The following is a 25,344-nucleotide window of genomic DNA, read 5'->3' as shown; positions in this document are numbered from 1 at the left end:
AATTCTGTGAACCTCAACCTCTCTCCTTCGTTTAAACCACTTGTCTTGGTTATCTTTTCAACGACGATGTTTCAAATACCCACAAGGGGTCGTGGTGATAAGGATATCTAACACAGCCAAATGTTGAATCTAAAAATGGTTTATCTCTTCCTGAAACACATTTCCCCGACACTATTATGTTTTTAACACGATTGTAAAAAAAAGTTAGCAAATTAACACTGCAGGGATGATCTTAACAGCATAACTTCATTATAATAAAGTATTATGTCATTTTCGTTCATATCATTGGTATGTTAATTCAATAATGGGCAGATATATAATAAATACAATGGTAATAATACAAATAATTACTGTTGTATTATTATATTTGTACTATATTTTAAGCATCATAATTAGTATTATTATATAACTACTAGGCCTACACCACCTCAGAGCGAGGTCAATGAGAGCTTAAATAAGGGGAGTTATTTGGTTTATTTTTGCTTCATTAATCATTCTACAAGGAAAACAGTCAACAAGAGATTAACATTTGTGATCAATCATCATCGACCTGGGAATTCGTTAGACCAGATAGGCCTGTCTTTTCATGCCACAATTCCAGAAGAGGTGTATGCTGAAGGCAATTGTTTCGTTTGCGTCGTTTCGGTTTGATTTCTTTAGGCTACTCTTCGAACTTCCTGATGAAGATTTGACTATAAAAATCCACTGGCTACATCAAAATGCAGTGATTTGATGATGACCGAGCCAAACCTCTCCGTGGCCATCCAGTCCCATTCCCCTCCCCCCTCCCATGCGTCACCTCGAATGACCCACATCCTGGTTGACTTACCTCTCCAAACCAACTTTTTGCCTCCATCAGCAACATTGCGACAGCAGCAAAGTGACTGATTACGATGGAACACATTGAGTATTCAATATTAACCCAATCACATTTACATTTACATTTAAGTCATTTAGCAGACGCTCTTATCCAGAGCGACTTACAAATTGGTGCATTCACCTTATGACATCCAGTGGAACAACCACTTTACAATAGTGCATCTAAATATTTTAAGGGGGGGGGGGTGAGAAGGATTACTTTATCCTATCCTAGGTATTCCTTAAAGAGGTGGGGTTTCAGGTGTCTCCGGAAGGTGGTGATTGACTCCGCTGTCCTGGCGTCGTGAGGGAGTTTGTTCCACCATTGGGGAGCCAGAGCAGCGAACAGTTTTGACTGAGCTGAGCGGGAACTGTACTTCCTCAGTGGTAGGGAGGCGAGCAGGCCAGAGGTGGATGAACGCAGTGCCCTTATTTGGGTGTAGGGCCTGATCAGAGCCTGGAGGTACTGAGGTGCCGTTCCCCTCACAGCTCCGTAGGCAAGCACCATGGTCTTGTAGCGGATGCGAGCTTCAACTGGAAGCCAGTGGAGAGAGAGGAGGAGCGGGGTGACGTGAGAGAACTTGGGAAGGTTGAACACTAGACGGGCTGCGGCGTTCTGGATGAGTTGTAGGGGTTTAATGGCACAGGCAGGGAGCCAGGGAGGCAGGGAGCCCAGCCAACAGCGAGTTGCAGTAATCCAGACGGGAGATGACAAGTGCCTGGATTAGGACCTGCGCCGCTTCCTGTGTGAGGCAGGGTCGTACTCTGCGGATGTTGTAGAGCATGAACCTACAGGAACGGGCCACCGCCTTGATGTTAGTTGAGAACGACAGTTTGTTGTCCAGGATCACGCCAAGGTTCTTAACGCTCTGGGAGGAGGACACAATGGAGTTGTCAACCGTGATGGCGAGATCATGGAACGGGCAGTCCTTCCCCGGGAGGAAGAGCAGCTCCGTCTTGCCGAAGTTCAGCTTGAGGTGGTGATTCCGTCATCCACACTGATATGTCTGCCAGACATGCAGAGATGCGATTCGCCACCTGGTCATCAGAAGGGGGAAAGGAGAAGATTAATTGTGTGTCGTCTGCATAGCAATGATAGGAGAGACCATGTGAGGTTATGACAGAGCCAAGTGACTTGGTGTATAGCGAGAATAGGAGAGGGCCTAGAACAGAGCCCTGGGGGACACCAGTGGTGAGAGCGCGTGGTGAGGAGACAGATTCTCGCCACGCCACCTGGTAGGAGCGACCTGTCAGGTAGGACGCAATCCAAGCGTGGGCCGCGCCGGAGATGCCCAACTCGGAGAGGGTGGAGAGGAGGATCTGATGGTTCACAGTATCGAAGGCAGCCGATAGGTCTAGAAGGATGAGAGCAGAGGAGAGAGAGTTAGCTTTAGCGGTGCGGAGCGCCTCCGTGATACAGAGAAGAGCAGTCTCAGTTGAATGACTAGTCTTGAAACCTGACTGATTTGGATCAAGAAGGTCATTCTGAGAGAGATAGCGGGAGAGCTGACCAAGGACGGCACGTTCAAGAGTTTTGGAGAGAAAAGAAAGAAGGGGATACTGGTCTGTAGTTGTTGACATCGGAGGGATCGAGTGTAGGTTTTTTCAGAAGGGGTGCAACTCTCGCTCTCTTGAAGACGGAAGGGACGTAGCCAGCGGTCAGGGATAAGTTGATGAGCGAGGTGAGGTAAGGGAGAAGGTCTCCGGAAATGGTCTGGATCACGTTAATCAATCACGTTACACCTCATTTCGTCACCCAATTTCGAAAGCGAAATATGGCCTAGTTATAACATGGAGTTGTTTAGAATAGCCTATTACATCCTCTCTTGTTTAAGGGATATTTATTTAACATAAATTACGCACACATTTGATTTATACATGATAAATTCAACAACTCCCAAATATGGGCCATGTTCGGATGTAATGTTGTATGGTGGGGTTGCAGTTTTCTCTAACCATTTGCGTTGTATTTTATTAGGCTGTGTGGGGTCGAATTCACACTCAGGAGAGAGGTGGGGGGGTGGGGGTGGGGGCTCAGGGCTAGCGCCGTGATAAAGCAGTGGTGCGGTGGTCTCTCTGAATAAGCAACTCTGCGGTGGTCTTTCGGAATTGTGATTGGTCACTCGACATATGTGGGGCCCTCCAATATCAGGAACGTGTAATTAATCATGTAGGCTAATTGGGAATCACGTGGACATGACCGAGAAGGTTGGAGTTGGTTGGTGGTAGGAAGAAGATGCTTCCTGGTCTTTTCTATATTGACCAAGTGTGAAAACTGACCAGGGGAAAAAAAGACGTGATTCAACTCGGAGCGGGGCCCGAGAAGTCCAGGCAAAAACACAGGGTGGGACAGGGACTGATATAGACTAAAGACAAGCGGGACTGAACATGGCAGATGGTAGGCCAATAATTTGGACTAAAACGCTTTGATTGGTTATTTGGTTTGACGCTGTAAAGCCAAGGAGTCTCTCTGATGGCAATAGATGAAGAGGTTTAGGGGGCTGGGTTACCTTGCATTGTCTTTTAGATCTTGGGTAATTCTTCTACAAATTCTTCCCTGTGACCCCCACTCCTCATTGTTTGGGGCAATAAGTTGTCAGACCCTTTTGTTAATTTCGCCCTCCCCTTTCCCCCCGAAGTTGAGCTTTTGCTTTACAGCGCATTTGGCATGAATGTGGGAAACCGTGGGCATTACGCTGCTCGGAAGGGAAAAAGGATATCCTACATGGGGGGGCTCAGGGCTAGCGCCTTGATAAGCAGTGGTGCGGTGGTCTCTATGAATTGTGATTGGTCACTCAACATATGTGGGGCCCTCCAAGATCAGGAACGTGCAATTAATCATGTAGGCTAATTGGGAATCACGTGGACATGACCGATGGGGTTGGTTGGTGGTAGGAAGATGCTCCCTGGTCCTTTCTATATTGACCAAGTGTGAAAACTGACCAGGGGAGGAATAAAGACGTGATCCAACGCGGAGCGGGGCCCGAGACGTCCAGGCAAAAACACAGGGGGGACAGGGACTGATATAGGCTAAAGACAAGCGGGACCGAACATGGCAGAAGGTAGGCCAATAATTTGGACTAAAACGCTTTGATTGGTTATTTGTATTGAGCTATAAAGCTAAGGAATCTCTCTGATGGTCATAGATGAAGAGGTTTGGGGGGCTGGGTTACCTTGCATTGTCTTTTAGATCTTGGGTAATTCTTCTACAAATTCTTCCCTGTGACCCCCACCCCTCATTGTTTGGGGCAATACGTTGCCAGACCCTTTTGTTAATTTCGCCCTCCCACTTTCCCCCCGAAGTTGAGCTTTTGCTTTACAGCGCATTTGGCATGAATGTGAGAAACCGTGGGCATTACGCTGCTCGGAAGGGGAAAAGGATACCCTACATTAACTTGGGTGCTTCCTTTGACTCAAGGCGTGAATTGGCAAGATGGGTTCTGTCTCTAACCAGGAATTCCGAGGTTGAGTACAAATCTAACGATATATTGTGTTTAATGTAGTCTCTGTCTCTAAAGAGATATAGAATGAATTACGAATGTACAATTGTGTACAGTATGGAAATATTTTCCTTTTTAAATTGCCTAGTCAATAACAAAACATGCTTTATTTTGTTCGCCATGGGCTAACCCGACTCAAGTTATCGTGTTGTTGATAATGTAGGCACTTGATAAATGTAAATGTTTCTTTTTGTAGACGAATTTACAAATGTAGTCTTGTAAATGAAAATGAATTTGTTTTATTTTTACAAGTAACTTTTTTTTCTGTCGCACAAACGCAGCTAACAAGAGGTCCATGAGATTCAGTTCAACATAGACTAGCCATTTAAGTGATATATTAGGTTTCGTAATTCGTTTCGTGTTGGCCTGTGTTGTTTCTTCACATACGAGTACACTTAATATATACTCACTATGAGTGTGAAATATATAGATCCTAAGTGTGAAAGATTGAAATATAAGATGGGAGAATAACAAATAATTCTAGCCAGAGTTAGACCTATAGATAATTGTCATTATGGACCCATACAATATTGTTGTTTATGTATTGAAATTATTTGTAGATAGGTCTATATTTAGGCCTATGGATATGATTGGTTACTGATCAAATGAAATCGTAACATATCGATCGGTTTTTGCAACGATTTCTCCCCGTTTTCTACCTAAGGGTTATGGATGCGCAAGGAAAGAACCAAGCTGAATGGCAATTTTACGCGCATACTCCTTTCTTGTGTTGTGGTAAATAGTCAAACGAATGTTTTTTAACATATTGTTCGAAATTACAGGAGTCTGCAAGACCGAAGAGGATGAAGGACCAAGCACGGAGGAGGACTCGGAATCTTTCCACGGTGTCGGCGTATGTAAATGGTTCAACGTGCGCATGGGCTTTGGGTTTTTGTCCATGACCAACCGAGAGGGGGTCCCGCTCGAGTCTCCGGTCGATGTGTTCGTCCATCAGGTAAGAGGGGCGCCTTGGTTTTCAAATAAACTGATTTACCTTCTACTTCTCACACCAAATATGTGGTGAATGGTGGTCCACTATACCTTGACACAGAATAACATATTCAGGCAGTTTTCCTTCTCAAACGAGCATGCGTTGCTGGCTTACCATGTGACCTCGTGGTCATGTACAGTGGCGTCCAAAATCACGGACACCCTTGATAAAGAGGAAGATGAGCAATAATAACTGCATAAAATAAATAATTGTATGCAAAAAAAATAGAACGGAAAGTATGTTATTTTATTCTAATACAATTGTTCAGAGAAATATATATTATTTGTTATTGACCAAATTGGTTTGGGTGATGGCAGGTAGCATAGTGGTTAGCTCATTGGGCCAGTAACCAAATGGTTGCTAGATCGAATCCCCGAGTTGCCAAGAACTTGTTCTTAACTGACTTGCCTAATAAAATAGTGAAGGTTTTGCAACCATTTCTCCTGTTTTCTACCCAAGGGTTATTAATGTGTGAGGAAAAACAAGGAAAGAGCTAAGCTGAGTGGCACAGCAGTCTAAGACACTACAGACACCCTGGTACAAATCCAGGCTGTAATCACTGGCTGTGATTGGGAGTCCATAGGCAGCACACAATTGGCCCAGCATCGTCTGGGTTTGGCAGGTTTAGGGCATCATTGTAAATAAGCATTTGGTCTTAACTGACTTGCCTGGTTAAATAAAGGTTTTTAAAAAGTTTACTTTATCAAGTCAAAATAATTGACACCCCTAAAGATTCTTATAAATAATGTAGTCAAAGGATTAGTATTTGGCCCCATATCCCTAGCACTCAATGACTACATCAAGCGTGTGACTCTACAAACTTGTTGGATGCATTTGCAGTTCGTTTTTGTTGTGATTCAGAGGGTCAAAGATCATACCCCCAAGACATTCTAACCTCCCCTGTTATTGGTAATAGTGAGAGGTTATCATGTCTTGGGGTTTATGATCTTTGATCCTCTGTAACTTTCTCACTCATCATTATTCCCAATTCATCATTTTGACCCCTACCTTTCTGAGATGCAGTGCCTTAGAACGCTGCGTCACTCGGCAGCCTATTGACTGATAAAGGCACTGTATTATGGGCTGTCTTGTTTGCTAAATGAACAAATGAAGAAGGCAGTAGCATAGTGCATATAGCCATAGAAGCACAGTGACATATGCCTCAATGCATTCATACTTGTGGCTTTCAGTTGGTTAATTTTGGCGACCAATCCCATGAGAGTGAATGTCATTCCAGTTCATCTGAATATCATTCTAGTGCACTGCTTGCTATGAATTATATCTGATGGTGTTTGCATGTTCAGGTAAAAAAGACAAATAATGTCGGTTTGGCACACTGCCAAGTAGAGATATTTGCTCGCCATTGGCTCGGTCTGGACACACCTTTGCCTTACATGGCTGGGTTTAACATTTAACCTGACCAAATTCACATAGAAGTGTGAGATAAAGATCTGTCATTCTCATTAAAAGCAACTCTAAGAAGCAGTAGATCAGTTCTATGTGCACTATTTCTATTCCCATGTTTTTGCATCATTTTACTTTCAGTTTTGTACACCAGCTTCAAACAGCTGAAAATACAATATTTTGGGTTATGGAAAATATATTTCACAGCATTTTAGATGTTACAATGATTCTCTACACTATACAGTGCATTCGGAAAGTATTCACACCCCTTGACTTTTTCCACATTTTGTTATTTACAGCCTTATTCAAATATTGATTTAATAAAACATTTTCCTCATCAATCTACACACAATACCCAATAATGACAAAGCAAAGACAGGTTTTTAGAAATGTTTGCTCATTTATATTTATAAAAATGTTTTTAAATACAAATGTATTCATGTTTTTAGATTTTTTTGTGTGCAAATATACTAAAATATATATATTTTTAAACAGAAATACTATATTTACATAAGTATTCAGACCCTTTGCTATGCGACTTGAAATTGAGCTCAGGTGCATCCTGTTTCCGTTGGTCATCCTTGAGATGTTTTCACAACTTGATTGGAGTCCACCTGTGGTAAATTCAATTGATTGGACATGATTTTAATAGACACACACCTGTCTATATAATGTCCCAAAGTTGACAGTACACATTAGAGCAAAAACCAAGCCCTGAGGTTAAAGAAATTGTACATAGAGCTCTGAGACAGGATTGTGTTGAGACACAGATCTGGGAAGGGTAACAAAAATTTTTTTTTCTTAAATGGAAGAAGTTTGGAACCAGCAAGACTCTTCCTAGAGCTGGCCACCCGGCCAAACTGAGCATTCAGTGGAGAAGGGCCTTGGTCAGGGAGATGACCAAGAACCTGATGGTCACTCTGACAGGGCTCCAGAGTTCCTCTCTGGAGATGGGAGAACCTTCCAGAAGGACAACCATCTCTGCAGCATTTCACCAATCAGGCCTTTATAGTATAGTGGCCAGACAGAAGCCACTCCTCAGTAAAAGGCACATGACAGCCCGCTTGGAATTTGCCAAAAGGCACCTAAAGACTCTCAGACCAGGAGAAACAAGATTCTGTGGTCTGATGAAACCAAGATTGTACTATTTGGCCTGAATGCCAAGTGTCTCGAGGAAACCTGGCACCATCCCAAAAAGATGAAAACCTGCTCCTGGGTGCTCAGGCCCTCAGGCTGGGCCGAAGGTTCACCTTCCAACAGGACAACGTCCATAAGCACACAGCCATGACAATGCAGGAGTGGCTTCGGGACAAGTTACTGAATGTCCTTGATTGGCCCATCCAGAGCCTGGACTTGAACCCGATCAAAAATCTCTGGAGAGACCTGAAAATAGCTGTGCAGCGACACTCCCCATCCAACCTGACAGAGCTTGAGAGGATCTGCAGAGAAGAATGGGAGAAACTCCCCAAATACAGGTGTGCCAAGCTTGTAGCGTCGTACCCAAGAAGGCTTAAGGCTGTAATCACTGACAAATGTGCTTCAACAAGGTACTGAGTAACATTTACAAACATTTCTAAAAACCTGTACTGTGTGTAGATTAATGAGAGAAAAAAAGTATTACATCTGTTTTGAATAAGGTTGTAATGTAACAAATGTCGTAAAAGTCAAGGGTTCTGAATACTTTCTGAATGCACTGTATTATACATTTGTGCGGACACACTTTTAGAAGGTGATGCAAACGGTTCTCCGCCAGTTCTGTTTGTTTTCGACTGTCCAGAGCCCTTTAAGGCTCGCACACATTGCGTCGAAGGTGGATCGAGCTTTGCCGACAGCCGACAGCACGCAGTGTTTTAGGAACCGTCAGCTGTAGACTTCTGACTGACAATGTTTCTCCTCCGATTCTACATGTAAAATCAGTGCACGCTCGCTTCCCAAATTACATTCAGAAGTGCTAAGTCCTCTTGGCCAGCAAACGCTATTTGTGTATCTGAGCCATTACATGTAATTATAACTCTTTCCTCCTTTTCAGAACCGCTGCTTTTTAGACCATTTATTTTTTAGACCATTTATTTCAGCTATTTGAACTTTTGATCTGTTGAAATGGCCAGGACTACAATCACACTCCAAATGAATGATTTTTTTCCTGACAACCTTTCTTTAATATGAATCTATTTCTCAATAAGTAATTTGTATGACTAAATACTTATTTCATTCTTCCCAGAATGCAGACATCCCTCTTCTAGTGCCGCCACTCTAGAGTCCAAGCCTTTTAAAGCATATGTTTGAACAAGTGAACAATATCTGTTAACAATGTAACTGGGACAGTGTCCTCCTGAACCCTGTCCTTTGACATCTTACATAGTGACTTCTCCACTGACTTCCTCCCCTAGCCATCAGGGTTTGGGTCAATTACATTTCATTTGAATTCAGGAAGCAAACTGAAATTCCAATTCCAATTTTCCTCAATGCTTGAAAAATTCAAAATTAGAATTACAGTTTACTTTTTGAATTGAAATGGAAGTGACCCCAACCCTGCAAGCCATTGTTAGGAAGGCGAGATCATGTGTGTTCAATGTTCATCCACGATGGACGTTATGGCTACGGTGCATTATGGCAATGGGGCTTTGGCCCCGAAATAAGTCGCTGCATGTCAGGAAGAGAACATGAACTCCCGGGTCCTTCTGGCCATTGTGTGCAGGTGAACAATAGGACCACGCATCCCAATGAAGCATGCTCCTCTCGGCCGTGACCGAGCCCCTCAGCCCCACTTTGTCCTAGCAGCAATCCCTTCCCATTGTCCTCTTTCTCTCTCCTCCTCGTATGTCTTCATTCATCTACCCCACTCTGTTTTCTTCAAGCTAGTATGGAAATAGCCTACAGTAGAGCTTCATATCGCCCTCCAATGCACTTCACCAGGTTGGTGGGGTTTAAGGCCATACTAGGAGTCTCCTTTCTCTTTCCACATGGTATGTTCTCTGTGTTGGGGGTGGGTATGGATGGACCTGGAGCGGGGGAGGTCACACATGTGAGGGGAAGTGAGTTAACGGTCTCTGGGGCCAATGTTCAATGGAGCAGCTTTTCAACTCAGCACTTTTGTCACCCAAATGGAGTTATGAATGACCCATCGTGTGTCCCAGATCTGCAGTCGATGCTCATCAGTGACCATTAGAGTATTAAGGAACGGTTAACTTTAATGTAATGCTAGATGCTATTGCATTGCTAGTTTTCATTACACAATAGATGCAGTTCTTTGTAGGCCATGTGGCTTGTATCTGAATTAGTGTCCTGGTTCAAATACACTCTATGGCACATCATTTTTTATGCTTTTCTTTTCAAGCCTAACAGTTACACACACACAGTGTTGTTGATATTTGAAGCAATATGCAGAGAAGGCTGTCAAAGAAGGATAAATCAGATAGTGGCAGTTTCCCATTCACAGATGAATCCTAGTTCCTGGACTAAAAAGCATCTTCAATGATTGAGCTCGCTTTTTAGTCCAGGACTAGGCTCATTCTGGGTCTGGGAATCCCACCCCCTGGTCTTTAAATATATCCTTAAGATTTCCTCAAATAATCTAAGATCGTCCCAGTCTGACAATGGCAGCCATTGACATTTCAGGAGAGGAAACCCTCTGTGGTGAGCATGGCTGATGTCTTTCCGCTCCTAAATTGGGTCCAGGAACCGAGACAAATGGCACTTGGTGCCTAGGAAATGCCAAAATGAGGCGGCATGGCCGTCAGTCTGGTCCTGACGCCGACCTGAGCACGAGAGAAACAATTGGGTTTTTGGCTCTGCAGTTGTGGAATTCGGTTTGCAGCACAATATTGATCACCCTATAATGGTGAAGTTCTCAAAGGTTAGTTGAAACTTCATTGCTAATCATATCAAAATCAACAATGTCTGCTGCCCGGTTGCAGATATAGCATACCACCAATCCAAAAGCTATTTTGGATGGTTCTTGTTTTACCCAGGCTGCCTCTGGCATGATCCCTTAATGCACAGCACGTTCCCCTTTTTCATAGCCTCCCTTTCCTCCCTCCATTTCTTCATCACTTCCTCCCTCATTTTCCCCTTCTCCAAGGCTGTTTTTATCTCATGGCTGAACGTCTCTCTGCGGAACAGAGCTGCCTGGGTCAACTGAGGTGAAGGCAGCAGAATGGGATCTGGGAAAAAATTGTAGGATACTGTAGCTAAAGTACTGGGTCATATTAATTTGTCACCAATGAAACAGAATGGGACTATTTCAGTTTTCCACTTCATAACGTTTTCTGTTGTCTGCCCTTAGGTACACGAAACCTGGTTTGATGTTAGCATAGTCTTTAGAGTTAATCTTAGGATCATGGTGCTGATTGTGTCCCTACTCTTGAGCCGTGGAATGCTTTCAGGCTTTGAGTGTATTGATTCCATCCTAAATGTATCACATTTTAGTGAAACAATCAATCAATTATTGAATCAAAGCATGCAGGTACCCATCATTTGGAGTGTGAATGTGTTAATTCTCAATTTATCTGTGTATCTCTCTGCCAAACAACCATCCAAGGAATGTCTCCCTGACCCACCCCACCCCCAACCCTATCCCTCCCAGCAAGAATCCTGCAGTGGTGGTTAGTGTGTTAGTGGTCCTTTGTGATGTAGTTGGGAAGAGAGGTTGGGGGTAGGGGACGTAGTTGTGCGGAATGCAGGTCCTTTGGCAGAGGGGGATGGGTGAAGGTTATCACATCAGGTTTACCACTCGAACACAGGAGTCTCACGGTGTTGGGCAACAGACCAATGCAGACTAGTGTGTGTGTGTGTGGGGGGGGGGGGTCTGTCTGACAAATAGTCTGTCTGACAATAAGAGGCTTTGTAGTTTATTTATGAGGTGAGACAGAATGATCAACAGTCAGGAGACTTAGGACAGATGCCAGGTAGCTCCTATCTCTGTCCAAAAAGGTTGAAGATAGCATGGTGTTCACAGGGGGTCACTCCTCAGCGTCTCCGTTGGCTGACTATTAGTTGATTTGTTAGCTGATGCTGTAAGCTTTTGTGATTGCGTCACCGTTGATTTGGAACATATCACGCAGCAAGACTTCAGTTCTTAAGATCTGTTCGTAAGAATGTGTAACGACTAAACAAATCCTCCAAGATATGTTTGAAATGCCCCTTGGAAAGTGTTCAAAATGTGATATTTGATATGGCCTCTAAAAGGTTACAGGGCCGTGTTCGCAAGAGTCTCAAAGTAGGACTGCTAATAAAGGATAGTTTTTTCCTTTTAAATCATAATGAATAGAATTATATTGGCAGGGGGAGCTGATCCTAGATCAGCACTCCTACTCTGAGATTCATTTGGAAAGGGGCACAGGAATGAAGGTGAAACTGCTAACACTATTCTGACGGTTTCTCTCCTGTCTTTCTCTCCCATCCAGAGTAAGCTGCACATGGAGGGCTTCCGCAGCTTGAAGGAGAGCGAGGCGGTCGAGTTCACTTTCAAGAAGTCAGCCAAAGGCCTGGAGTCCCAGAGAGTCACTGGGCCAGAGGGCACACACTGTGTGGGCAGCGAGAGGAGACCCAAAGGCAAGAGCATCCAGAAACGCCGCTCCAAAGGAGATAGGTGAGTGCCTGCCTTGTATATGCACACTCTGTCTGTACATCGAATGGGGATTAGGTATACACTAAACTGTACACACTGAAACAGAAAAATATGATCAGATAAGCAACAATGTATATATTAATCTTACACACATACCACATCTATGTGTACCATAGTAGGGTTCTAACATACTCAAAAGACGGTGGCCCAGAGTATTTTCTTAATTGTGGTTGGATCTCACATCTGCAATGGTCCATCCATTTTGGATATGATTCAAAATGGTGTTTCAGTTTTATCCCATTCTGGCCTCTTCTTCTTTTCCTTGACCCCTGGCTGTGGTTAGGGTCACACGGGCAGGCTTGACGTATGACCTGGATCAATAGCTGTTTCATTCTGGACGTCCCTTGTGGAGTTACACACAGTGGTTATCTCTTGGAAAACCTTTTCCCAACCTCTTCCACAGAATGTGTTTTTGTGGTGGTAACCTAAACTGGTAACATGAATGTTTCTGAATCACTGTAGATGTGGATTATAATTATCCTGTCATTACAGTTTAGAACTAGTAAGATATTACACATTTAATTCGAGGTGTTTTTATTTATAAAAAAAGAAGCTTTATTTAAGTTGGCAAGTGTTTGATGAAAGAAATATTACTAATGTTATAAGACCAATTTACAAAAACACGAGTTGTTTGGGCTTGTCCCTGTAGAATAACCATTACTAGTTCTAGGTTTTCTATGCAAAAGTTTCCATACCCCACTACTTGCATAATGCATCCATTTAAAATGCACAAATCCCTTCACTTTTTCTCACCGTAAAGTAAAAGTAAGAGGCGGGCCAACATTGTGGGTCCTTTGTCCGTTGTGGATATTGTGATGGGTTAGAGAGGGGTATCAATGTGGTCCCCTGCCAGTTGTGATTAGGCCCAGAGTATAGTCAGGGTGAGAATGGAGATTGTTACGGCCTCAAAGAGTCCTGGGAGGCCTGTGGCGCACGATTCACTCTCCCAAGACTATGCTGGTCCTCATAAGAGGAATCATATGGGGCCAACTCCCAACATTTTCAATGGAGAATAAGATCAACTGTTTTATGTCTTGAAGAGTAGTCTGTACATAGGTCTAAGATTCTAAATGATTTTTGTCAATTGCATATTTAATATTCTTTATTTAGGTGGCGGTGTTTGCATGGGATTAGAAACAGAGGACCCTGGCACTCGTTTCCCCAGTGTTATCTGGACTCTCCATATTTCTTAAAATATGGCCCAAATCAGCCACAATTTATTTTCTGATTCCATCTTAAGGCTTCCGAGCCGAAACAGTTCGGAAGAGTTCGTGCATATATTGTGACGACATTTCGTGACTTCTTTGTTCATTTTGGACTTCGGTAAGGTTTTTTTTCGGTTGTACGAAATGTTTTCTTGAGACAAGCTGAAGTCAGTAGCCGAAATCTAAGCCCCTTCATCGGTGATTGGTCAACAGTAAGGATTCATCAGTAAAGCCTTTGTTGTCATTCAACAAGAGACGACTCGTTTTCATGCACATTTTTTTATTCTTGAGAAATACTATACCAAACATCTTAGTTGGATGTAAAATTGCACGACTAAGATCTCCTCTGCAAAAATGTCCAAATCAATGTCAGATTTCTTGCGTTATCTTAGATTAATATGGACTATTTGAAGAAGTGTACTGGCTACGGTGACTCAAAATGGACAAACAGTACTATTGCCATTACATTGTTTTCAAGCGAAGGTATTTCAAGGTAGTATGCGAGCACACGTGTTCGGTTCGCCAAGCCGACTTTGGCTGGTTGCCAGCCGAACTGAAGCATGCTGACGCATTTAGTAGGTATATATGATGCAGGGAGGGAAGAAAAACCCTGTCCATTTAATTGATAACAGATGTAGGCGCCCGAGAGGGGGTTAGAGGTCACGGTAACCATGGCAGCCGCGTTTGGCTAAAATATAGGGGGTTAGGGTTGCGGGGGTTAGAGAGGACTGCGGGGGTCAGAGTTGGGAGATCATTGCTGTGGCTTTTTAGACAAAGGACCACTTCCCCTTTCCGGCACGCGCTCCATAATCGATGTTGAGACAGTTGGGCCTTGACACCAACCCAACGGCCAGTGGTACAAAGAAGCAACTGACCTCCTTGAGCCTCCCCTGACCAAGCCTCATCTACATCATTGGAGGAAGGGGGTCCTTAATAGCTCCTCAGTGGCACAAGCAGCGGTGACAGCCCCAATGCCACTGCCCATCTGTCAGCCACCCCTGGACGCGTGGCTATTCTACAGGTCCTGTTTAAACCAGCTATCAAAGGACGGCTACTCTTAAGGCTACCATTGACCCTAACCCTTCTGCGTGGACTGTGATACTCTGTGTATGTTCAATGGCGAAGGAATATAATTGATGTAGCTAAAAAGACCTCATTGCCGCAAAGTACAGTGGACAAAGAATGAAAAGGGTGATTCATTTTGTTCATTTGTAGATGCGACTATTCAAAGTAACAAATAGCCTACTGAAACATACAGACAGAACATGCTTTTATAAATAGCGTACGTCCTGTAGAAAAGAGTTGCATGCTGTTATGTTCAATTTGCATTTGCACATGGGGTAGAACAAAGATCATTTGCACTTTTTAACCCACCTTTAACCCGGTTCACATGAAAAGGATGGCCATAGGCAGTGCTAGAGGCGTCACTACAGACCCTGGTCCGATTCCAGGCTGTATCATGATTGGGAGTCCCATAGAGCGGTGCACAATTGGCCCAGCATCGTTAGGGTTTGGCCGGGGTAGGCCGTCATTGTAAATAAGAATTTGTTCTTAACTGACTTGCGTAGTTAAATAAATACAATAAATAAATAAGCCACTGCATGGAACTGGCCAGAGTTCTTATTTGGCTGCTGCAGCACTAGTCTAACTGGCATATGCTTCCCTCTTGTGGATTGCAGGTGACAGCGCATTCCACTCAATACAAGATCAGGGGGCATATGTAGGGAAAGGAGGGATGCCTAGTCAGGTACAACTGAATGCATTCAACTGAAATATGTCTAACGCATTTAACTCAACCCCTCTGACTCAGAGAGGGGGGGGGGGCTGCCTTAATCGATATCCACGTCATTGCTCAGGGGCAGAACGACAGATTTTTACCTTGATCCACTAACCCTTTGGTTACTGGCCCAACGCTCCTATCAAATGTAGGATCTTAATTTGAACCAGTGTGCTTATGCAGGAAAATAATCCTGCAGCAAGGGCTCCCGAGTGGCGCAGCGGTCAAAGGCGCTGCATCTCAGTACATGTGGTGTCGCTACAGTCCCTGGTTCAAATTCAGTCTATCACATCTGGCCGTGATTGGGAGTCCCAAAGGGTGGCGCACAATTGTCCCAGCGTTGTCTGTGGTAGGCTGTCATTGTAAATAAGAATTTGTTCTCAACTGACTTGCCTAGTTAAAGTTTGATTACAATTACTGGACATTTTTGAAGGTGTTGATATACATTTTTCTTAAGGGAAAATCAAAGTCTGAAATTTCAAACTGGAAATGACAAACTTCAGAAGCCTTTTTAAACCTCAAATACTCAAAACAGTTTTTTACATTGCAGGAAAGTTCTCCTGTAACAGGGTGATCAAATGAAGATCCTACATCTGTAGGATCAGGTCCTCACTGTCCATACAATCCTATTCATTGTGATATAAATGCTAAACTGATCCTAAATCAGCACCCCTAATCTGCAACGCTTGATACATATAGCCCAGTCCTACATTTATCAGCTTGGTTGAGGGGATCAGTTTGAGCAAGGCGAGGTTCAGAATTGCTGACCATCACATAATGAGTAGTTATTTGAGATGCAAGGTGATTTGCAGATCAGTGCTTCTGTGCAGTGTCTTCAATGTCAAACACGCCATCTTGTTTTTTAGGTGCTACAACTGTGGAGGCCTGGACCACCATGCTAAGGAGTGCAAGTTGCCACCCCAGCCTAAGAAGTGCCATTTCTGCCAGAGCATTGCCCACATGGTCGCCAACTGCCCAATCAAAGCACAGCAGTCCTCGCCACGTTCTCAGGGAAAGCCCTCCTCCTTGAAAGGAGACGAGGAGGAACACGGCCACTCGCCCCCGTCCCCCGTGAGCTCTGATTGAACGAGGAGACGCAGGATGGAAGCTGGGGGAAGCACAGAAGCCAATCAAACTGCTTTACTGGAAAGATGGCCGCTAAGTTTCCTTTCAACTATATAAGATGCTTTTGGAACTACCTCAGGTTTTTGTAAACAAAACGATCATGAAGAATGTACTGAAGTTAATCTTTTTTAGTGTAACACTCACAAATACAGCTGTATTATTATCGCACTCAGGAAATATTTGTAAAAATGTATGGAACCGCTAATGAGGGGTTTAAACTTGTAATGGCACATCACATATTACTTTGATGTCTTTATAGAATAGAAAGTTGTTTATTTTTTTTACAGAGCAGATAATGAGAAACCATGCCAATCACACTGGCATGCTACTATACCAAACTCACCAGGAAGCTTAAAATCACAGTGTCAAGTAGATAGCTACACACTTTTGCTGCCTTACAACTTCTTGACTTTCCTGATTGTTACACCCCACTATATCCGACAAAGAAAGAGTTGTGACACTACACCTCTGCAAATGAATGTTAGTCTCATGGGTGGTAATGGATGGGTACATATGAACCGACAGGGTATTGGGTAATAGCTAGAGGCAATGTATTGGTGGCTGCCAATATTGTAAGTGACCATCCAGATGTCCTGGGGACAAATGAATGTCAAACCAAATAGTATGACTTCTATGGCCAGCTTCTGGTTGTTGTTGTTGCGTCATTTCTTTATGTTGGGCCGGCACAATGCTGTCTCTTAGGTACTCAGTCTCCCTCATGGTACATGTCTGATCTGCTGCTGCTACATTACAACCAGAGACTTAAACCCTACAGATGTAGGATCTTAATTTGATCACTCTTTTGTTGCTGAGAATGTTCCAGCACAGCAGGAAATGCAGCTTGTAGTGCATTTAAGGATTCTAAAGTTTGTAATTTCCACTTGAAAATGTCAGACTTCATTTGCCCTAAAGAAAAATGTATCAACCCTTATAAAAACATGTCAATTCATTTTTAATCCACATAATAAATCACATTTCCTGTTGCTGCAGAATTATTTTCCTGCAGTAGCAAACCGCCTTAAATTAAGATCTTACATCTGTATAATCAACTTGATCATCCTCTGCTTAGACTACATGCATTTGGAATTGAGTCACTGACTCCAGTAATCACACCAATACCTATGAAATGTTTCAAACATAAGTAATTTACCATGTAGAAATCAGATGCAAGATTTGAATGGATTCTTGAGGTTGATTCAGGAATCTACATAATCATACTTGTCTCGTTTATACTTGACAGTCAAAGCAACAGCATCCAGCGTTAAAGTAGGAACAACACATTTTTTATTCAGTGTTGTCAATTGGGGCGGCAGTGTAGCCTAGTGGTTAGAGCGTTGGACTAGTAACCAGAAGGTTGCAAGTTCAAACCCCCGAGCTGACAAGGTACAAATCTGTACCTTGACAGTTAACCCACTGTTCCTAGGCCGTCATTGAAAATAAGAATGTGTTCTTAACTGACTTGCCTAGTTAAATAAAGTTACAAATTAAAATTACTAGGTACCTACCTAAGACATTGTCTCCAAGCAGCTTGTGGCGATTATACAGGAACACCACAGTTGTAGTCACAAGGCACCAAAACGGAAGAGAACGGACTGTTTTGTTTTCGTTTGTTGTGAATCATTTCTGCTACCGTGCATTAATGAATGTCGACCCAGCCCTGCGTGGAGGTGCATTTAGAGCTAGCTAAGCCATTCAGCCGTACTCCCGTTTTACAGGAGAAGCTGAAAGACGTACCTCCAACATCCAATTAATATATATTTAGAATTATTATGGAGCCTTTTTAAAATAGTCCTTGTTATTTATTTGTATCTAAATTGCGCTGCAGCTTCTCCTCATATTCAGGTTTAGGTCACTCTGTGATGGCCTGGTCCCAGCTCTGTTTGTGATGTCTTTCCAACTCCTATTGTCATTGTTACGCCAAACAAATACAGATCTAGGACCCGGTTAACTGTGATGGGTTTTCCATCACATACCAGACATCAGATATCTTAGCCACTCATGTCTGCCTTTATCTTGTTCAATGCTGTTTGAGTTTAAAGGGACGTAACACCCAAAATCTAAGTTTGTCAAATACCTCAAAGGAGTCTTCTTGAGGTAAATCCATGTCCCAGGCAAGTTTTGTATCCAGCTATGCCATAATCCCAAATGGAATTGCAGTGCTTATCTTTTCCATTAATTTGGGGTTGAGGCATATAGCTGGATCTATACCACCAATGGCAAAGGATGTGCATTCATCTTGATATAAGACACCTTTTGTGGTCTAAAAATATCGGGACAAATCTTATGACCTTTTTAATAAATATTTTGTTCTCTTTACTTTGCCTTGTATGATTTACTGCTGCGCACAATTAGCTTTCCAGCGATGGGGGCGTGTTGTGAATCTCCTCTTTTTTTATTTTTTTATCTATGCCAAAACCAATGTCACTCTGCACTAATCATGTAGGAGATGCATTATTGTATTCTATTCTATTCAGTTTAATCTTATGAATATGTGTTCCATATTTTTACATTTTGATTTACACGATACGTTTGTGTGTAGGTGGTGAACGAAACGTGTATATATAACCTCCACTCAGGCTTGTCTCTCAGGAATCACAAATCTGAAAACTCAGGGAATACTTCAGATTTTTTTCAGGGGCTTGGAAGGGGCTATGGATGGGATTGGGGTGCAATGTTTCTCTATATTAGTTGTATGTGTGCAGTGAAAGACAAGGGAGTGTTCTGGTGCCAAATCAAAGTGCATGACAAGAAAATGGTAGAGGACCTCTGGGTCCAGTTTTGAATGTCTCGGCATAACAGTAAAACTCTTTTTCTCTAATCCGCACAAAATGCTTTAAAATGCCAGTTAATCATGAAGAATAAAACAAAATCTTAGTGTCCTTAAAACTAGTCTTAAAATGCTTTGACATGTGAGACTATATGAGTTGTTATTACACACGATATTAGATACTCATACCGTGTCAACACATCTAATACCACACCTGCTGATGTTCTCTATTATTTTGCCCTACGTAATAACACGCCATGATAGGCCTGTAATATTCCTCTGGTATTGTATTTTACCCTCTATACTTGTTGTTGATGGGGGAATTTAGGAGAATATTGTTACCATGTTAAGGGATTGGGTTAGTAGCCTTATACACATTGGGGTTGTCTCTTCTCAGTGCGTGGCTCAAGCATGGTATTTCAGACTATCAATGACTAATGTGACGAACCCAGATTGTTGTTATTGGGTGATGGGATACATTATTTTCCGAGTCACACTGTTTAAGTTAAGTGGTACATGTTTTAACTCAGGATTTTGTGGTGAAAGCACACGTCCATTGATTCAGTCATGTGGGACTATAGCGCACAGAACATCTGTGTATAATAAGAGTCAAGTTTTTTTAAATGAAAATTTGTACTTGCCGGGTTTAGAAAATGTTGCAGTGCGAATGTCAATGAATGCTGATTGCCACGGATGAGCTACACGTATACCCTTCCCATTAAAAAAGAGACACACACCCACGTGTATTTTTGCTCATCTCTGGTTAGTGAGCCCTCGGATGATTCAATTACATCAGAGTTGTTTCACAATGTATCACTCTCTACGACCTCTCAAATTCTCCACTGTGGACTGATGAAAAGTAATATTACTCATTTCTGCAGAGGTCATTGCTTAGATCATAACACTGTTTCACTGTTCTGGACTAGTAGAAATAAGCAATGCGAGTGCCAAACTGAATGAATATAATGTAAACAAATCTATGTTGTACCTCAATAACTACATCAGCTAAATTGGTATCTTGTATGGCACAGCTAAAGCTTTTTTTAACCATGTGTGTTTGAGCAAAACTGTTTTTACCTCAACCTATTTTGACTCCCCATTGATGTATTGTCACATTGTGATTTGATTGTTGGTTGTTAGATGGGTTAGATGTATCTTAAAAGGCAAAGTACTGAGTATATTATTATGTCCTCAGGGTTACATGGAAACCACAGAAAAACATATAGGCTACTGCATACACAAGTGACCCTTGTGTCATGTTTATGCTTTTTGTGCCATTACATCATTTGTGATCATAGGCCATTTGATGCAGTGGTGTGGTATCTATGGGGGATGTTGCCTGTCATTTCCGAAGAATGTGCATTTATTATACTGAGGAATGTATCAATGTTTACTGCCATAAACTTTTGGCTCTTGGACCATATAATCTTATGCTCAGGTATTTCAAGCACCTCAGGAAACTGGGGTGATTGGTTGGATTTGTTATTCAGTTCCTCAATTCGTTAAATGGCGTGAAGCATGCATTCCAAAAAAAACTGACTAACAGTTTACTGATTTGTGAAAATACAATTTCCTACTAGTTAATAATAAACATCTGCCACTATCAAATGGGTTTCCTGTTGTAGTTTTTTCTCCCAATGTATATGTTGTTTACACATTCTTTAGAATAAAAGATGTGTCTAGCCTCTGATTATTTGCATTAAATGGTTGAAAACTGTTGCGCATTCATCCGCCAGGGGCACTCTACTCTTGTTTATACTCTGACCAGAGTATGTCAGCGGAGCGGAGCTGGAGTCATGCGACGAGCGGAGCGTGACCAATTTGACGGTTTCCACCGCTTACAGCCAGACGACGTTCCGCTCCCATTCATTTTCAACGGGAGCACGCAGATCAATGCGCATGAGATTGTGGGAAGATGAGCAGTGCCAACCCTGCTAGCGGAGCGATAGAAAAAGGTCAGCTCTGCTCTACTTTATGCAAATTATACTCAGCCACAGCCGCGGTTAACCAATTAGGTGAGGAGCAGATGTTTGCTTGAAAATCGTACTTTCACTAAATATAGTTCAGCCTGTCATTAGTTCCGGGCAAACACAACCGAAAGAAGATGGAGGAAACCAATCATCGCTGTGTCTGGTTTTCCAATTATATATGATTTTGCTTTGCTAGAATACAGAGACAAAATCATAAGGAATGGAGGCATGGAGGAGGATTGCAGAGATTGTTGGTGTTGATGGTGGGTGAAGAGAGATTTGCACAACAATGTTTGCTTGTGCTGCTAGCTAGCTATGAACATCAAGCAACCTAAACCTCAAAACTGTGATCAAAGTCACCATTTGTGAATGTGATGAGCAAAGTAAATTGTGAAATGTGCCCACCAAAGGATAGAAATCAGCAGTAACATGCATTGTAAACATTGTAAATGATACACTAAGCATTCATTTCCCATGTCATATGCTACTAATTGGATGATGGTATCTCATATAAACTCAGCAAAAAAGAAATGTCCATTTTTCATGACCCTGTCTTTCAAAGATCATTTGTAAAAATCCAAATAACTTCAAATCTTCATTGTAAAGGGTTTAAACACTGTTTCCCATGCTTGTTCAATGAACCATAAACAATTAATGAACATGCTGTGGAACGGTCATTAAGACAGTAGTTCAATTAAGGTCACAGTTATGAAAACTTAGGACACTAAAGAGGCCTTTCTACTGACTCTGAAAAACACCAGAGGAAAGGGGCCCAGGGTCCTTGCTCATCTGTGTGAATGTGTCTTAGGCATGCTACAAGGAGGCATGAGGACTGCAGATGTGGCCAGGGCAATGAATTGCAATGTCTGTACTGTGAGAAGCCTAAGACAGCACTACAGGGAGACAGGACGGACAGCTGATCGTCCTCGCAGTGGCAGACCACGTGTAACAACACCTGCACAGGATCGGTACAGCCGAACATCACACCTACGGAAAGCAACACAGAAACACAGACAAATTAGGGACAGATCCCATTCACACCTTTTTATTGCAGAATTGTGATCTGTGATGAATTAACATTGACACCTGTTCATTTTGAAATGTTTTTAAGTTCACAATTAAAACGAGTTCAAACACTTCCCTTCAATGAATCAACACTGAATTAATCAAAATATCATTAAAAAATGTACAAATAATCTAACTCATTTGTAAATGTTACACATCTTCATAAGTAGCTATTATAATTAAAGCATGATTTTGGTTGAAGAAAAAAAGTCCATACCAGACATGGCCAACAGAGCCCCACTCCCTGATCTGAGCAGACTTCTATTCCAGCCTAGCAATAATACACATTATAGTCAACTCATTAGGTTTGATAAATTGAATCAGGTGTGTTAGTGCTGGGCTGGAAAAGAAGCCTGCACACCCAGCATACCTCCAGGAGAAGGACTGGCCTGCTACAGTTGTAATACGTTTGTAGCCTAAATTGTGTGTGACTTTTAACTCTATTGTTGTATACAACATTTGCTAATTTATGTATACATACAACCCACGGCAAACAAGGATGTGTCAACAGTCTCTTGGGACATTCACTGGGACCGCTACATCTGCAGACAGGCTTTTCATAACTGAGGACAGACATAAAATAAAACTGGCTTCCTTTTATTACAATTATACTTTTATTACAATCTGTCTTCTTAGTTTTCCTCTCTAGAGAGTAAAATTTGAGAATATTTTAAAGCCATCCCACAACCTACCCCATCAAACTACTACACCTACTCTCTTTTCTGACAGCTGGAGCAGAAAATACTTTCACCCTCTTCCATTGCTGTTATCTACCAATGCATTTGGAGCATGAGTTATTTTACAATGATCATATATGTTCTACTATATATTCTGTACAATAGGCCATGATTGTTTTGCTTTTTTACCTAAAAAACTTGAGGTCTACCTATAGAAGAAAAAACAATAATCTGCATCCCTACCAAGCCTGCCAAGCATGACCAAAATGGTGTTTAGCATCCCCAGTGGCTCTGCAACCGCGAGGGGATATCCTCCGCTGCTGGCCTGCTCTCCAGGCACCATCACATGAGCGTGAAGCCACAGACTATGGCCAAACTGGTGTTTCTAAAAATGAATTCAAAGGCACTGTAGACTGAGCCTAATAAGGCATTTTCGCAAAATGTATATTTAATTCTAAGTAAGTCACAGCCTATATGCACAATTTAAATACTATTGTGATTTAATACAATGAAATGTTGTTTAAATGTTGAGCTCTCAATGTCCCTGACTCCCTACCAGCCTTGTGTCCCACTTGCAAATTCTTCACAATTTATTTCTTTGTACGCTATAGCCTTGAAAAATATGAAATAATATAGCCTAAATAATTAGGCTCCCTGTCTGGCTCTTGACCTATTTAGAGTGTTTATATGCAGTTTAATTTAACATGAAGCCTATTTGAAATGATGAGCGCTTCTTACATTCCCCTTTTCATGTTTATTAAAATAATTCTCATTCAAATCATATAGTTTGGTTTCAATACTTCAAAACCAAATGGTTGGTCCAGGTAGTCACAAAAATAGATGGGTGTTGATTAAATTGGGATTTTAATTATTATTTTTTGTCCTGTGAGTGGAGCTGTTTATAGCAGAGCGGTTGGAAAGAATGTTGCGAGTCGTGCACAGGCACCACTCCATGTATGATAAGCGGAGTTTACGACCATTCAACTCTGCTCACATATACTGCTGTAGATTGAGCCTAATAATGCACTTTTAGTTTAATTTGTATTTCATTCTAAGTCACAGCCTATATGCCAATTTATAGACTACAGTCCTAATGATTTAAAACAATGAAATGTTGTTTAAATTGTTCAGCCACGACTCAGTGAAACATAAGATATTACAGTTTTTAATGTCCCGTTGGTAGGATAGTCTTGATCGTATATCATCCATTTTGTTTTCCAATAACTGCACGTTGGCCAATAGAATGGATTGTAGTGGAGGTTTACTCACTCGCCTACAAATTCTCAGAAGGCACAAATAACAGGTTTGGGCCATCGCTAAATGACGTCATCGCTGTATTTGCATAATTGGCCATGTGCATGTAATTGTGATGGACAATGTAGGAGAGAGGAATAGTGTCGCGGGAGAGCCAAAAAGTGAGTAAAAAAACACCCTAAATATGTTTAAAACTACAAATGAACTTTCTTCTGTAGATTCTTGTTTTTTTTATGTCACAATTCCAACCCTCCTCCTTTATCCGGGCTTGGGACCGGCAAAAGTGACCCAAAAGAAACACTTCGTTAAAAAATTTTTTTTAAAGTTTAGTTGTCTTAATTTGGTTTGGTTTTGAGCCTTAGGAGCCAACAACAAGTCACAGTAAAACATGAACATTTTTAACCATAACATTTTTTTTTAAATGTTGTATGCAATCTACATTAACAATCTAAATGGACAAAAAAGAGACAATAGAAACAACTGTCAATGGCAATGTGAGAAAATTATGATAACTAGTCTGGCCCTAATTCAGGTTAGTTTTTTTTCCAGACCCCCCTCCACAGACACACAGGCTGTGCTGGCTCACAGAAAGAGTGGGTCATCGTCATTTTGGTCAAGGCTCTCTATGGCAGGTTCAGCAACTGAGGGAGCTGACTTAAATGAGTAAGCAGCTGATGTGCCAAAAAGCTGCAAAACATTATCAGGCAGCTGGTGCTCATAGCAAGCCTCACCAGACAGCTTCAGTCCATATCGAATGTATAGGATGGAGTTAAGGGTCTGCAAGTACATCCGATTTCTAAGTTTGCTTTTTACCACACTCATCTGGCTGAATACTCTCTCGACTTCAGCATTCGAGTGTGGCAAGGACAACACAGACACAGCAGCCATGGCAAGTTATTGAAATGGGTTGATATCGGCTGCATCCCTGAACTTCCAAATCTCACTCCAGAAGCCCAGTGTGTTTTTTGTCTTATTCCATTTACTAAGATGGATGGCATGCCATTGCTGGACAATCTTGGCTATCTCTGCAGGGGAGTAGCCAAGGAGCTTGGCTATTTTCTCTATTTCTCCAGGGCTCTTATTGTGCTTTAGAGTTTCCTCCACATTGAAAACTGCAATGCT

At 42.1% G+C, this 25,344-nt stretch overlaps 1 protein-coding gene across 1 annotated transcript; it reads left to right on the top strand.

Annotated features, from left to right (window-relative positions):
• Positions 1-4,291: 4,291 nt before the first annotated feature.
• On the top strand, positions 4,292-17,409 carry LOC123998338 (protein lin-28 homolog A-like). The gene is made up of 4 exons (XM_046303459.1): positions 4,292-4,322; positions 5,141-5,313; positions 12,159-12,343; positions 16,231-17,409. Exons 1-4 carry the CDS (start codon positions 4,292-4,294, stop codon positions 16,448-16,450), a joined length of 609 nt encoding a protein of 202 aa, XP_046159415.1. The 3' UTR covers positions 16,451-17,409.
• Positions 17,410-25,344: the final 7,935 nt, after the last annotated feature.

The sequence above is a fragment of the Oncorhynchus gorbuscha genome, linkage group LG15, assembly GCF_021184085.1.
Source record: "Oncorhynchus gorbuscha isolate QuinsamMale2020 ecotype Even-year linkage group LG15, OgorEven_v1.0, whole genome shotgun sequence".
Taxonomy (NCBI): Eukaryota; Metazoa; Chordata; class Actinopteri; order Salmoniformes; family Salmonidae; genus Oncorhynchus; species Oncorhynchus gorbuscha.
Note: the sequence above shows the minus strand (reverse complement) of the source record. Positions and strands in the feature narration are given on the sequence as shown.